Consider the following 12,402-nt stretch of genomic DNA (forward strand, 5'->3'; position numbering starts at 1 on the left):
ACAACATGATTTTAAGCAAAAGTATTTAAAATACATAGGGTGTCTAAAAAAAAAGAATTACTTTATACAAAAACTTTAATAACTCGAAAAATAACAAATTCTCAAATGTTATAAAAATGTCATTTTAAAGCTTTTTTAACGCTCTGAAACCTTATTTCAAAGTAAAGTATTAAAAATATATAGGGTTTTTAAAAAAAAAGAAGGAGTATATACAAAAAAACTTCAATTACTCGAAAACTAGCAATTTAAAATTTTATTATATGGTAATTTTTAAACTCTTTTAATGCTCCAAAATCTGATTGAAAACTTAAGTATTTAAAATATCTAGGGTTTTTTAAAAAAAGAAGAAATTTGTACACAAAAACTTTATTAACTTAAAAACTAACAAATTTTTTAATATTATAACATTGATGGATAGGAAATAAAGAAAAGAAACTTTCTCTTTGAGATTATCCGGCATTCGTTTGTTTAGGCGATACCACGTGAGAAATGCGTTTCATGTTTCGTCGCATGGAAACCACTCGATGTTTCTCGTAGATAAATAGATGAATATTCGAGAGGGACCGGGGGGTTTCTTGGGCGATAAGAGGGTATAAAAGAGAAGAGTTTCGTTCGGACCGAGTTCAGTGTAAGTCCAGCTACGGTATAATCAAGTATTAGTGTTATATTAATAAATTGTTACTTCTGATCACACTCCTCACTATTTTTTATAATTTAAACATCCTGCAAATTTTGGGGGCTCAGCCGGGATTGAGTAAAAAGTAAGCCGTGAGTGAGTGTAATTTTTGTAATTGCTGGTGTTGTATTTTCGTGTTGCGCGAAGTAGTGTGTAGCATCCTCGTGTAAGTTATACAGCGTTGGTTAAGTCTGTATTAAAGATCGAGGTTGGGCATATTTTGTCAATTTTCGTGTCGTGTGAAGTAGTGTGTAGCACCCTCGTGTAAGTTATACAGCGTTGGTTAATCCTGTATTAAAGATCGAGGTTGGACACAGTTTTTGGTTTGTCGGTTCGTTGAAAAGATTTATAAGATGTCGAAGTCACAGAATAACACTACGATTGCTGAACTCAAGGAGAAGTGCAAAGAATTAGGATGTAGCACTTCAGGAACGAAAACCGAATTAATACAACGGTTGAGAGAAGTTGATCCGTCGGAAGCGTGGGCTCAGAAGAACGTAACAAATACAGCTCCACGCGTTGTGTGTGAAGAAGTAAGATTCCCTGATGCTGAAGATGTAGGGAGATTTTTGAATGATAATTGCGAAGAAGAAGTTAGAAGAAATGATAAGCATTTACTGGAGGAAGAATTGAAACTCGTACGACGTGAGTTAGAATTGGTTAGAAGTCTTCGCGGTGCAAGTATTAGTACAGAGCGACGACAATTGGTTGAAACGCAAGAACAAAGTTACAGTAATCCAGATTTTAGAGAAAGGGTTGATATAAGGCTTGTTGCTGACCTTTTGAATGTTTTTAAGGGAGAAATGGGTGAATACGAAAATTGGGAAAGACAGCTGAGAATGTTACGAGCAACATATAGTCTCAACGATAATCAAGTGCGTATGTTAATCAGCATGAGATTAAAAGAGAAGGCACTTGAATGGTTCTATTCAAAATCAGATTATGTCACAATACCCATTGAGGAATTGCTAGCCGATTTAAGAAGCACATTTTGTCATCGGCAAATCGTATAGTTCTACGAAAAATTTTTGAAGAGCGTGTTTGGAGAAAAGATGAGTCATTTCGTGAGTACGTTCACAACAAGGTGATACTCGGAAACAAAGTTCCGATTCATGAAGATGAAATTGTAGATTATATCATCGAAGGTATTCCAGATGCAAATCTTAAAAACCAAGCTAAGATAAATAGGTTACGAACGAAGGCAGATATCCTAGAAGCTTTCGAAGGAGTGACCTTGCAGGAAAAGAATCGAATTCCGGGTGATACGAGATTCGTTAGAAGACCTTACAACATGAAGAATTGGAATACAGGAGGGTGGAAATCTACGAAGCAGACAAGAAGTTGTTTTATTTGTGGATCATTTGACCATATGGCTGATAGTTGTCCAAAGAAGAAGGAAGGACCAACGTGCTACAATTGCAAAGAGCGAGGACACATTGCATCGAATTGTCCGAAGAAATATCCCGTAGTAAAAGAAAGTTTAAACACATTTAGAATTCAAGAAAAGAAGTGCGTTATTGACGTTCGAGTGAATAATTGTTGCATCAAGGCATTGATTGATACAGGTAGCGATATATGTCTTATGCGTTTTGATCAATACATAGAGTTAGGATCTCCACGGTTAATGGATAGAGAATTGAAATTTAGTGGTGTAGGTGGAGGCACAAATACAACAATAGGTGAATACTATGCACGGTTAACAATTGACAATAATTTATATGTAGTTCTAATGCGTGTAGTACCGAATACAGTTATGAGTCAAAAGTTGATATTAGGAATCGATTTTCTCAGTACGGTCGATGTAGCAATTAAAGACGGAAACGCTATTATTACACCGAAAGCAGGTAACGATTTAGATCGCTCAGAAATATTTAAAATAGATCTTATTGAAAAGTCTCTGGAAATAGAAGTAGATCATGTAAACGATGTTAAATGTCAACAAGAAATTAAGAATTTAGTTGCTGATTATAATCCTAGGAAAACAAAAGATATCGGTGTTAAAATGTCTATCGTAGTTAAGGATAACGAACCGGTATATCAAAGGGCGAGACGGCTTTCCCAATCCCAAAAAGATATTGTAAATCAACAGATACAAGAGTGGATGGAAGAAGGTATCGTACAACCATCTCTTTCTGAATATGCAAGTCCGATAGTTTTAGTGGAAAAACGAGACGGTTCATTTAGATTGTGTGTTGATTATAGAAAATTAAATCAAAAGATAGTTAAAGATCGTTATCCTTTGCCTCTTATAGAAGATCAGTTAGATCAGTTGCAGGGCGCTAATTACTTTAGTACTCTTGATTTAAAGAATGGATTCTTTCACGTGTCGATAGAAGAAGAAAGTCGAAAATACACCGCGTTTATAGTTCCTGATGGACACTATGAATTTTTAAAAGTTCCTTTTGGACTTTGTAATTCGCCATCCGTATTTCAAAAATATATAAATGCAGTTTTTAGAGATTTGACTCGCCAGAAAATAGTATTAACATATTTAGATGATTTGATTATACCATCAATTAATAGTGATGACGGATTAGAAAGATTGAAAATCGTGTTAGATACTGCTAGTCAAGCAGGTTTGCAGATAAACTGGAAGAAGTGTTCCTTTTTACAAAGTAGGGTCGAATTTCTAGGCCATATAATAGAGAATGGAAGGATACGACCATCTGAACGTAAGACTGAGGCTGTTAAAAATTTTCCCACGCCAACGAACATTCGACAGGTTCAAAGTTTTTTAGGTCTAAGTGGCTACTTTAGGAAATTTATACCACATTATTCGTTAATAGCTAGACCGTTGACAGATTTGTTGAAATTGGATGCTAAGTTTACGTTTGGTGAGGAACAAGAGAACGCATTCATTCAATTGAAAGAAATATTAGTCGAGAAACCGGTGTTGAGTTTGTATAGGGTTGGTGCAGAGACACAGTTACACACTGACGCGAGTATGCATGGGTATGGAGCGATATTGTTACAAAAGAGCGAGAAAGATAACGCGTGGCACCCTATTTTTTATGCTAGTGGTAAGACTACACCGGCAGAAAAGAAATACAGAAGTTACGAGTTGGAAGTACTTGCAATAATTAAAGCGCTTAAGAAATTTAGAGTTTACCTATTGGGAATTTCTTTTAAAATTATTACGGATTGTCGCGCTTTTGCTCTTACGATGAGAAAAAAAGATTTATGCGTGCGAATTGCTAGGTGGGTTTTCTTTTTACAAGATTTTAATTATGTTATCGAGCATCGTCCAGGAAAAAATATGGTGCATGTAGATGCTTTAAGTCGTCAGCCGTTACCATCTTGTATGATTATTGAAGAAAGTAAAAATGGATTAATGAATCGCTTAAGACAGGCTCAGCGGAGCGATAGTGATGTACAAAAAATAATAGATTTAACTAAAGACGGAAAAATTAATGGATACGAAATGCGAGGAGATTTGTTGTTCAAAGAAGTTGATGATGATTTTAAATAAGTAGTTCCGAAACAGATGTGTTTACAAATAATTCGTCAAGCGCATGAGGTTGGTCATTTTTCTGTAAGTAAAACAGAGGCCTTAATTCGAAAAGATTATTGGATTCCAAATGTTAAAATGAAAATAGAAAATGTTATTCGAAACTGTGTTGCGTGTATATTAGCCGAAAGTAAACAAGGTAGAAAAGAAGGATATCTGAATCCCATAGATAAAGGGGAAGTGCCCCTTGATACCTATCACATAGACCATCTAGGACCGCTGCCTTCTACAAAGAAGAGTTATCGACACATATTTGTAGTTGTAGATGCTTTCTCAAAGTCTACCTGGCTTTATTCAACAAAAAGTACTAGTTCGTCTGAAGTAGTAATGAGACTGCGAAAACAAGCTGCGATTTTTGGCAACCCACGGCGTATTATTTCCGACAGAGGAACTGCGTTTACCTCTGCCGAATTTAAAAACTATTGCACTGAAGAACGCATTGTACATTCTCTTATTACGACTGGTGTGCCGAGAGCAAACGGACAAGTAGAGCGTGTTAACCGAACATTAATACCACTGTTAACAAAATTATCTGATACATCGAAAGAAGAATGGTATAAATATTTAGATACGGCTCAACAGTTTTTGAATATAACTTTACATAGGAGTATTGGTATGTCTCCATTTCAATTATTGTTCGGAACAAAACCCCGTTTTAAAGAAGATTTGCAGATAAAAGAAATGATAGAATCAGAATTGATTAGTATGTTTGAGGATGAGCGTAATGAACTACGAGAGCGTGCGAAAGAAAGTATTAGTAAAGTACAGAGGGAAAATCGCAAAACGTTTAATAAAAAAAGATCGAAGCTAGGGTTTATCGCGACGGAGATTTGGTTGCAATAAAGTGTATGCAACAAGGACCAGGCCTGAAGTTAGCGAATAAGTTTTTAGGACCGTATACGATAATAAAAGAAATGCGTAACAATCGTTATTTAGTACGAAGAGTTGGAGAGCATGAAGGTCCGTTGCAAACATCCACAGCAGCCGATTATATGAAACCGTGGATTAGTAAAGAAGGTGATATGTCGACAGTGAGAGTGAGAGTGATATATCCGATAACGAGCGTGTGTGTGAAAATTTCAATGTAGTATGTATGCATGTTCTGTAATGTTCAATGTAGAATGCATATATGTTCTGTAATGTTCTATTCGGAGAGGGAACATTCGTTTTCAATAAAATCCTGTATGTATGTATTGTTCGAGGACGAACAAAATTTTCAGAATGGCCGAGTGAAGGATAGGAAATAAAGAAAAGAAACTTCCTCTTCGAGATTATCCGGCATACGTTTGTTTAGGCGATACCACGTGAGAAATGCGTTTCATGTTTCGTCGCATGGAAACCACTCGCTGTTTCTCGTAGATAATAGATGAATATTCGAGAGGGACCGGGGGGTTTCTATGGCGATAAGAGAGTATAAAAGAGAAGTGTTTCGTTTCGGACCGAGTTCAGTGTAAGTCCAGCTACGGTATAATCAAGTATTAGTGTTATAAAATAAATTGTTACTTCTGATCGCACTCCTCACTGTTTTTTATAATTTAAACATCCTACAACATTGCCATTTTAAAGCTCTTTTAATACTCTACAACATGATTTAAAACCTGAGTATTTAAAGTATATAGGGTTTTTTAAAAAAAGAAGGAATCTGTACACAAAAACCTCATTTACTCGAAAACTAGCAATTTTTAAAATGTTTTAATATTGTCATTTTAAAGCTCATTAAATGCTCTAAAATCTTCAGCTAATCTTAAGTATTTAAAACTTATAGGTTTTCTAAAAAAAAAGAAAGAAGCTGTACAAATAAACTTTATTTTCTCAAAGGCTGACTTATTTCAAAATGTTTTAAAAAAGCCAGTTTAAAGCTCTTTTAATGCCCAACAACATGATTTTAAGCAAAAGTATTTAAATACATAGGGTGTCTAAAAAAAAGGAATTACTTTCTTTACAAAAACTTTAATAACTCGAAAAATAACAAATTCTAAAATGTTATAACATGGTCATTTTAAAGCTCTCTTAACGCTCTGCAACCTGATTTAAACTATAGTATTAAAAATATATAGGGTTTTTAAAAAAAAAGAATTATCTGTACACAAAAACTTCAATTACTCGAAAACTAGCTATTTTTAAAATATTTTAATATTGTAATTTTAAAGCTCTTTAAATACTCTAAAATCATATGCCTTACTTAAGTATTTAAAACTAGAAAGTTTACTAAAAAATAAGAAAGAATCTGTACACATAAACTTTCATTTCGCAAGTACTAAATTATTTTAAAATGTTTTAAAATAGCCATTTTAAAGCTTTTTTAATGCCCAAAAACATGATGATAAGCAAAGTATTTAAAATACATAAGGTGTCTAAAAAAAAGAAGTACTTTGTACACAAAAACTTTACTATCTCGAAAACAAACAAATTGTAATATGTTAAACATGGTCATTTTAAAGATCTTTTAATGCTCTACAACCTGATTTAAAACTTAAGTATTTAAAATATATAGGGTTTTTTAAAAAAAAGGAGGAATCTGTACACAAAAACTTCAATTACTCGAAACATGCAATTTTAAAATGTTTTAATATGTTCATTTTTATGCTCTTTAAATGCTATAAAATCTTATGCTAATCTTAAGTATTTAAAACTTATAGGTTTTCCTACAAAAAAAGAAAGTATCTTAGACATAAACTTTAATTTCTCAAAGACTAACTTATATCTAAATGTTTGTTGCGTAATCCTACGCAAGCGAGTGAGTGGGAATCGTTTCGAGACATCTCGAGACGTATCGATAATTGCCGAGATATAGGGACAAAAAACATCTTAGTTACGGTGTACTGAAGGAGCGCATCAAACTCCGTGCAGGGCGCTTGTGTCGCCTGGCACGCGTTCTCCCACTATTTCTATTAGTCCAATCATATGCATCGACAGCTACGGTTTCTACGGGTTTTTTATAAAAGCTCGTGCTCTCACGCTTCAACATGATTCTACCACGAGTCCTGCTAGCGATCACTTCGAAGAGAACTACACTCCTGCGCTACTATTACATCAGCGGAACAAAGGAACAAGAGAAGAAGGCTACGTGGTCAGAATTATATTCTGCCTTTGGATTAACATCATCAGCGATAGCTGCCGATAGGTAAGCCAGCGACACATCAGCAACAACTGTATTTTCAACCAGGGTTTTTATGCCGAAAGGCTTTTCCCTGCAACGAGCCAAATAAATCGTACTTATTAGTACTGACTGGACTCGAAAAATATATTTTAATTTATTTTCACCTACCCTCATTCCTAATCCACCTATAAGTGCATTTTCAACGACAAGAAAACCACCGGAGTACCGATACAAGGCGTCGGTCGTTCAACATTAAAATTTGGTCCTTCGAGCCGGAGCGGGAGCTTCCTCCCCACTTCGTCCGGCATCCATTGTGCAAGCAGTCCGCTACAAGCTGAAGAGAAAGAGGCAACGGAAAACTTCCGATCGAGCAACAAAGAAGCTGTTAGTCATCGTTACAAGCTGAAAAGAGAGAGGCAACGGAATATTTCCGATCAAGCATAAAGAAGCGGTGAGTCATCGCTACAAGCCTAGAAGCTGCCTTTATTCGAGACTGTGAGTACGACACACGAGACACTTATTAGTCGAGAGGATTCACGTGAGTTTTTGAAAAAGGATTTCTTAAGTTAACGTTTTCTCGAAATTTTAGTTCCCCCTCTTTTCTCTTTAACCTTCCGCCTTTGTCGTGAAAATGCCTCGTTCGACTAAATCGCGTAGTGAGGTCGAACGCGTTACATTGAGATACGGTCACATTAAAAGGAGAATTGAACAAGTTCAAAAATTACTAAGTGAAGTAGATCGCGCAAATCCACTTGATATTAAAAACTTTAAGGTTAGAATCATCGAACTCGATAAAGATATAGTGTTACTAAAGGAAATATTAGAAGCACCGCCTGAAAATATCGAAGAAGCATTATTTGAGGAGATCAACTCAAATTTAGAAATCGCTTTCGAGATCAAAGCCGAAGCCGAGTTAGTAGTAGAAAGATTCGAAACAATTAGCGTTCAAAGTACAAATTCACCGGCCGCGAGTTTGACTTCTCATACGGGCATAGTGACCGTCCATAGAAAATAATTATAGGATACCAGCGGTGCAGTTGCCTCGGTTCGACGGGCAACACGAAGAATGGCCGAGTTTTGTGGATGCGTTCCAATCGGTGATAGGAAAGAATTCTGAACTTCGGGATATACAAAAGTTTAGCTATCTAAAATCATGTTTATCGGGACCGGCCGCTGAGAAGATACGTGCGCTCGAAATTACCGCAGATAATTATCCCATAGCGTGGAAGACATTGACCGACTATTACAACGATCCGCTAATATTAATTAATAAGCACGTGCAGGCCATTTTGGAAGGCCCTCCGATTAACGATGACTTCCCCGAGTCATTAATCGCCGCGTCCGATGCGTTGAATGCGAATTATGGATCGTTATTAGCAACTAAAAAGTCGTTCGTCGATCAGTTTGCCATTTCCGCGCATCTCTCGCGAGTAAATTCGGCTACTCGCCTCCGATGGGAGGAACAGCGATCTCGAGACACATTACCTACGGTAGAAGAGTTTGTGGTTTTTTTACGCGAGAGAGGAAAGGCGCTATTAATCGCTCAACCAACCGATAGGATTAGAAGAATTGAACATAATGGAGAGAAATCGTCGCCAAAACCTGATAGGAATCATCGTCGTTCTAGGGAGTCGATGCATAACGAGCCGCGTGTTAACAGTCCGCGAAATTGGCCGCGAGTATCGACCAAAGAAGACAATCAGTTCAAATATATTCCGCTCGTGCACCTATCTCGTGTGGCATATGTCGCGATAAACATTACACATCGGAGTGCGAGCTGTTACTTAAGGCCGAGCCTGAAGAGCGCAAAAAGATCGTGACTAAGGCCCAACTATGTTTAAATTGCTTAAAAGCTGGTCATCGTGTTTACGCATGCAGGAGAGGCCGTTGCAGAAAGTGTAACGGCGGGCACCACGAGTTACTGCATCCATAAGGCATCGGAGTGCTGCGTGCACACGTAAAGCTACACTTGCGTTTAATATACTTATCGGAGTGTTGTGAGCTGTTACATTGGGCCGAGCCTGAGGATTGCAGAGGTCCTGTGGTTAATGCCAAATTATGTTTGAATTGTTTATAAGCGAGTCATCAAGATTATGTACAAGAAGAGTCATTGCAGAAAGTGCAATGACGGGCATCACGATTTATTGCATCTAGAAGGTATCGGAGTGCAATCTGCACACGTAAAGCTCTATCACTCGCATACACCTGCAGTGGTGCACTTGTTAGATTACGGCAGTAGGTTGCACGAATAACGTATACTCTTGGAGTCGGACTCCGAAGCACACTTCTTAAAAAGCCGGTTCGCGAATCTTCTGCGAATATTCAAACAAGACATGGATGTACCGATATTTGGATTAAGTCAAATCGAAAATAAATCAGTCAGATGGTGTATTGACTAGGAAAACGCGAACAGAGAATTACGCGGTAAAGTTGAAATTTTTGCTACCCACTGTAATGAATCAGTTGCCCTCGCAAAGAAGTCCGCGAGAAGAATTAATTATACCGGCGGAAATCCAATTGGCAGATCTCGAATTTCATGAACTGCAAATATTGACACGATTCTCGGGAGCGAAATCTTTATTTCATTATGGCGTGCAGGTCAGACTATTCGGTTTATTGAAGGCCTAGTGGCGCAAAAAACAGTATTAGGATGGCTCGTGATGAACGCAGGGACAACGCGTATTCCACAGAGCGTTAATTGTCATGCCGCTACTTTAGAATTGCACTAACAGTGGGAGAAATTTTAGAAAAGTGAGGAGATAGCGGAGAATAATATTCGGCCGCATGAATAAAGGTTATGCGAAATCCATTCTAGAAACAATACGCGACGAGATGAAACGCGTAGATAGATAATAAGATTGCCATTTTAGGAAGAGAATCATCAATTAGGCGATTCTTACGCGAACGTATTGCAAGCATTACACGCGCTAGAACGGTCATTATCGCGCAAGCTGGAATCAAATTGGTCACATAGTCGATTGAAATCAATCAAATTTCCCAAAATGAAAAGGATTACAACGCACGCGAAATTAAACGCTCCATCCGAACTATTTAGGCGTTATTCTTTCTTCGTGAAACTAATGCGGATAATAATTTATTGCGTCAGGTTCGCATACAACTCTCACAAAAAGAAAATAAAAGAAAACGGAATTAATTATGATTAAATTTGTATCAAATCCAGAAAAGAGGTTTGTGCATCATTTTCCGTATTTAACCCTTTCATAGATTGTCTGGGAATACTAAGAGTTAGAGATAGACTAGCAAGGAGCATGTTGCTTTACGAGTACGAACGCGATAATATTTTTATCAGCCTTACATACATTATGCACTCCGTGTTAAATGTTTGGATATATATTCCGACAACTCGACTAAGTTTGTAGATTCCGCAAATGAATTGAAGGCGGCGGTAAAATCATTTAAACACCATCTAATACGAATTATCGGCGATACTTTATTAGGAAACGAAGCGTTATTAACCTATTTTTTAGAAATAGAGGCAATCCTTAATTCCCGTCCTATCACTCCCTTGTCTAGTGATCCAAATTATCTTCGTGCTCTCACACCTGGCCATTTTTTAATTCGTGAATCATTGACGAGTTTACCAGAAGATGATTATCAGGATATACCATCTGGACGTCTATCACAATGGCAATATGTCCAGCAGATGAAACAACATTTTTGGAACCGTTGAAACAAGGAATACTTAAATGAACAGACAGTTAGAAAAAAGTGGCACAAAGGTACAACCGACGACATAAGCCCGGGTATGTTAGTCATTCTCCGCGAAGATAACTCCCCACCTCTTAAATGGCCTTTAGGACGCGTTACGGAAGTACATAAAAATTCCGACGGTATAGCACGCGTGGTAACTGTGAAAACCGCCAACGGTCTTTTAAAACGCGGTATTAAACGTCTTTCTCCTTTGCTGTACGATGCATAAAAATTTTGAATTGAGAGTTAGTAGAAGTAATTATTATTTATGTTTAATTCATCTGTAATATCTTGTTATTTGAATGTATGCATTTAAATGAATGTATTTGCCAATGTATATGTAAGTGTGTGTGCAGCGTGTTGAACAGTGCCCGTTCAAGGGGGGCGGTGTGTTGCGTAATCCTACGCAAGCGAGTGAGTGGGAATCGTTTCGAGACATCTCGAGACGTATCGATAATCGCCGAGATATAGGGACAAAAAACATCTTAGTTACGGTGTACTGAAGGAGCGCATCAAACTCCGTGCAGGGCGCTTGTGTCGCCTGGCACGCGTTCTCCCACTATTTCTATTAGTCCAATCATATGCATCGACAGCTACGGTTTCTACGGGTTTTTTATAAAAGCTCGTGCTTTCACGCTTCAACATGATTCTACCACGAGACCTGCTAGCGATCACTTCGAAGAGAACTACACTCCTGCGCTACTATTACATCAGCGGAACAAAGGAACAAGAGAAGAAGGCCACGTGGTCAGAATTATATTCTGCCTTTGGATTAACATCGTCAGCGATAGCTGCCGATAGGCAAGCCAGCGACACATCAGCAACAACTGTATTTTCAACCAGGGTTTTTATGCCAAAAGGCTTTTCCTGCAACGAGCCAAATAAATCGTACTTATTAGTACTGACTGGACTCGAAAAATATATTTTAATTTATTTTCACCTACCCTCATTCCTAATCTACTCTATAAGTGCATTTTCAACGACAAGAAAACCACCGGAGTACCGATACAAGGCGCCGGTGGTTCAACAATGTTTTAAAAAAGCCATTTTAAAGCTCTTTTAATGCCCAACAACATGATGTTAAGCAATAGTATTTAAAATACATAGGGTGTCTAAAAAATAAAATTACTCTTTACACAAAAACTTTAATAACTCGAAAAATAACAAATTCTAAAATGTTAAACATTGTCATTAAGCTTTTAATACTCCACTACCTGATTTGAAACTTAAGTATTTAAAGTATATAGGGTTTTAAAAAAAAAGAAGGAGATATATCAAAAAAATTCAATTACTCGAAAACTAGCAATTTTTAAAAGTTTTAATATGTCATTTTAAAGCTCATATATGCTCTAAAATCTAAAGCTAATCCTAAGTATTTAAAACTATAGATTATCTAAAAAAAAAGAA

General features: G+C 37.0%; 1 protein-coding gene across 1 annotated transcript; it reads left to right on the forward strand.

Moving 5' to 3' along the window:
* The first annotated feature begins 1,029 nt into the window (after nt 1-1,029).
* LOC122520459 lies at nt 1,030-4,145 on the forward strand. The gene is made up of 3 exons (XM_043640520.1): nt 1,030-1,555; nt 1,639-3,262; nt 3,428-4,145. The coding sequence occupies exons 1-3, from the start codon at nt 1,030-1,032 to the stop codon at nt 4,143-4,145; spliced, it is 2,868 nt and encodes a 955-aa protein (XP_043496455.1).
* The last annotated feature ends 8,257 nt before the right edge of the window (nt 4,146-12,402 follow it).

Source organism: Polistes fuscatus, unplaced genomic scaffold, assembly GCF_010416935.1.
Source record: "Polistes fuscatus isolate 324 unplaced genomic scaffold, CU_Pfus_HIC Scaffold36, whole genome shotgun sequence".
Classification (NCBI taxonomy): Eukaryota; Metazoa; Arthropoda; class Insecta; order Hymenoptera; family Vespidae; genus Polistes; species Polistes fuscatus.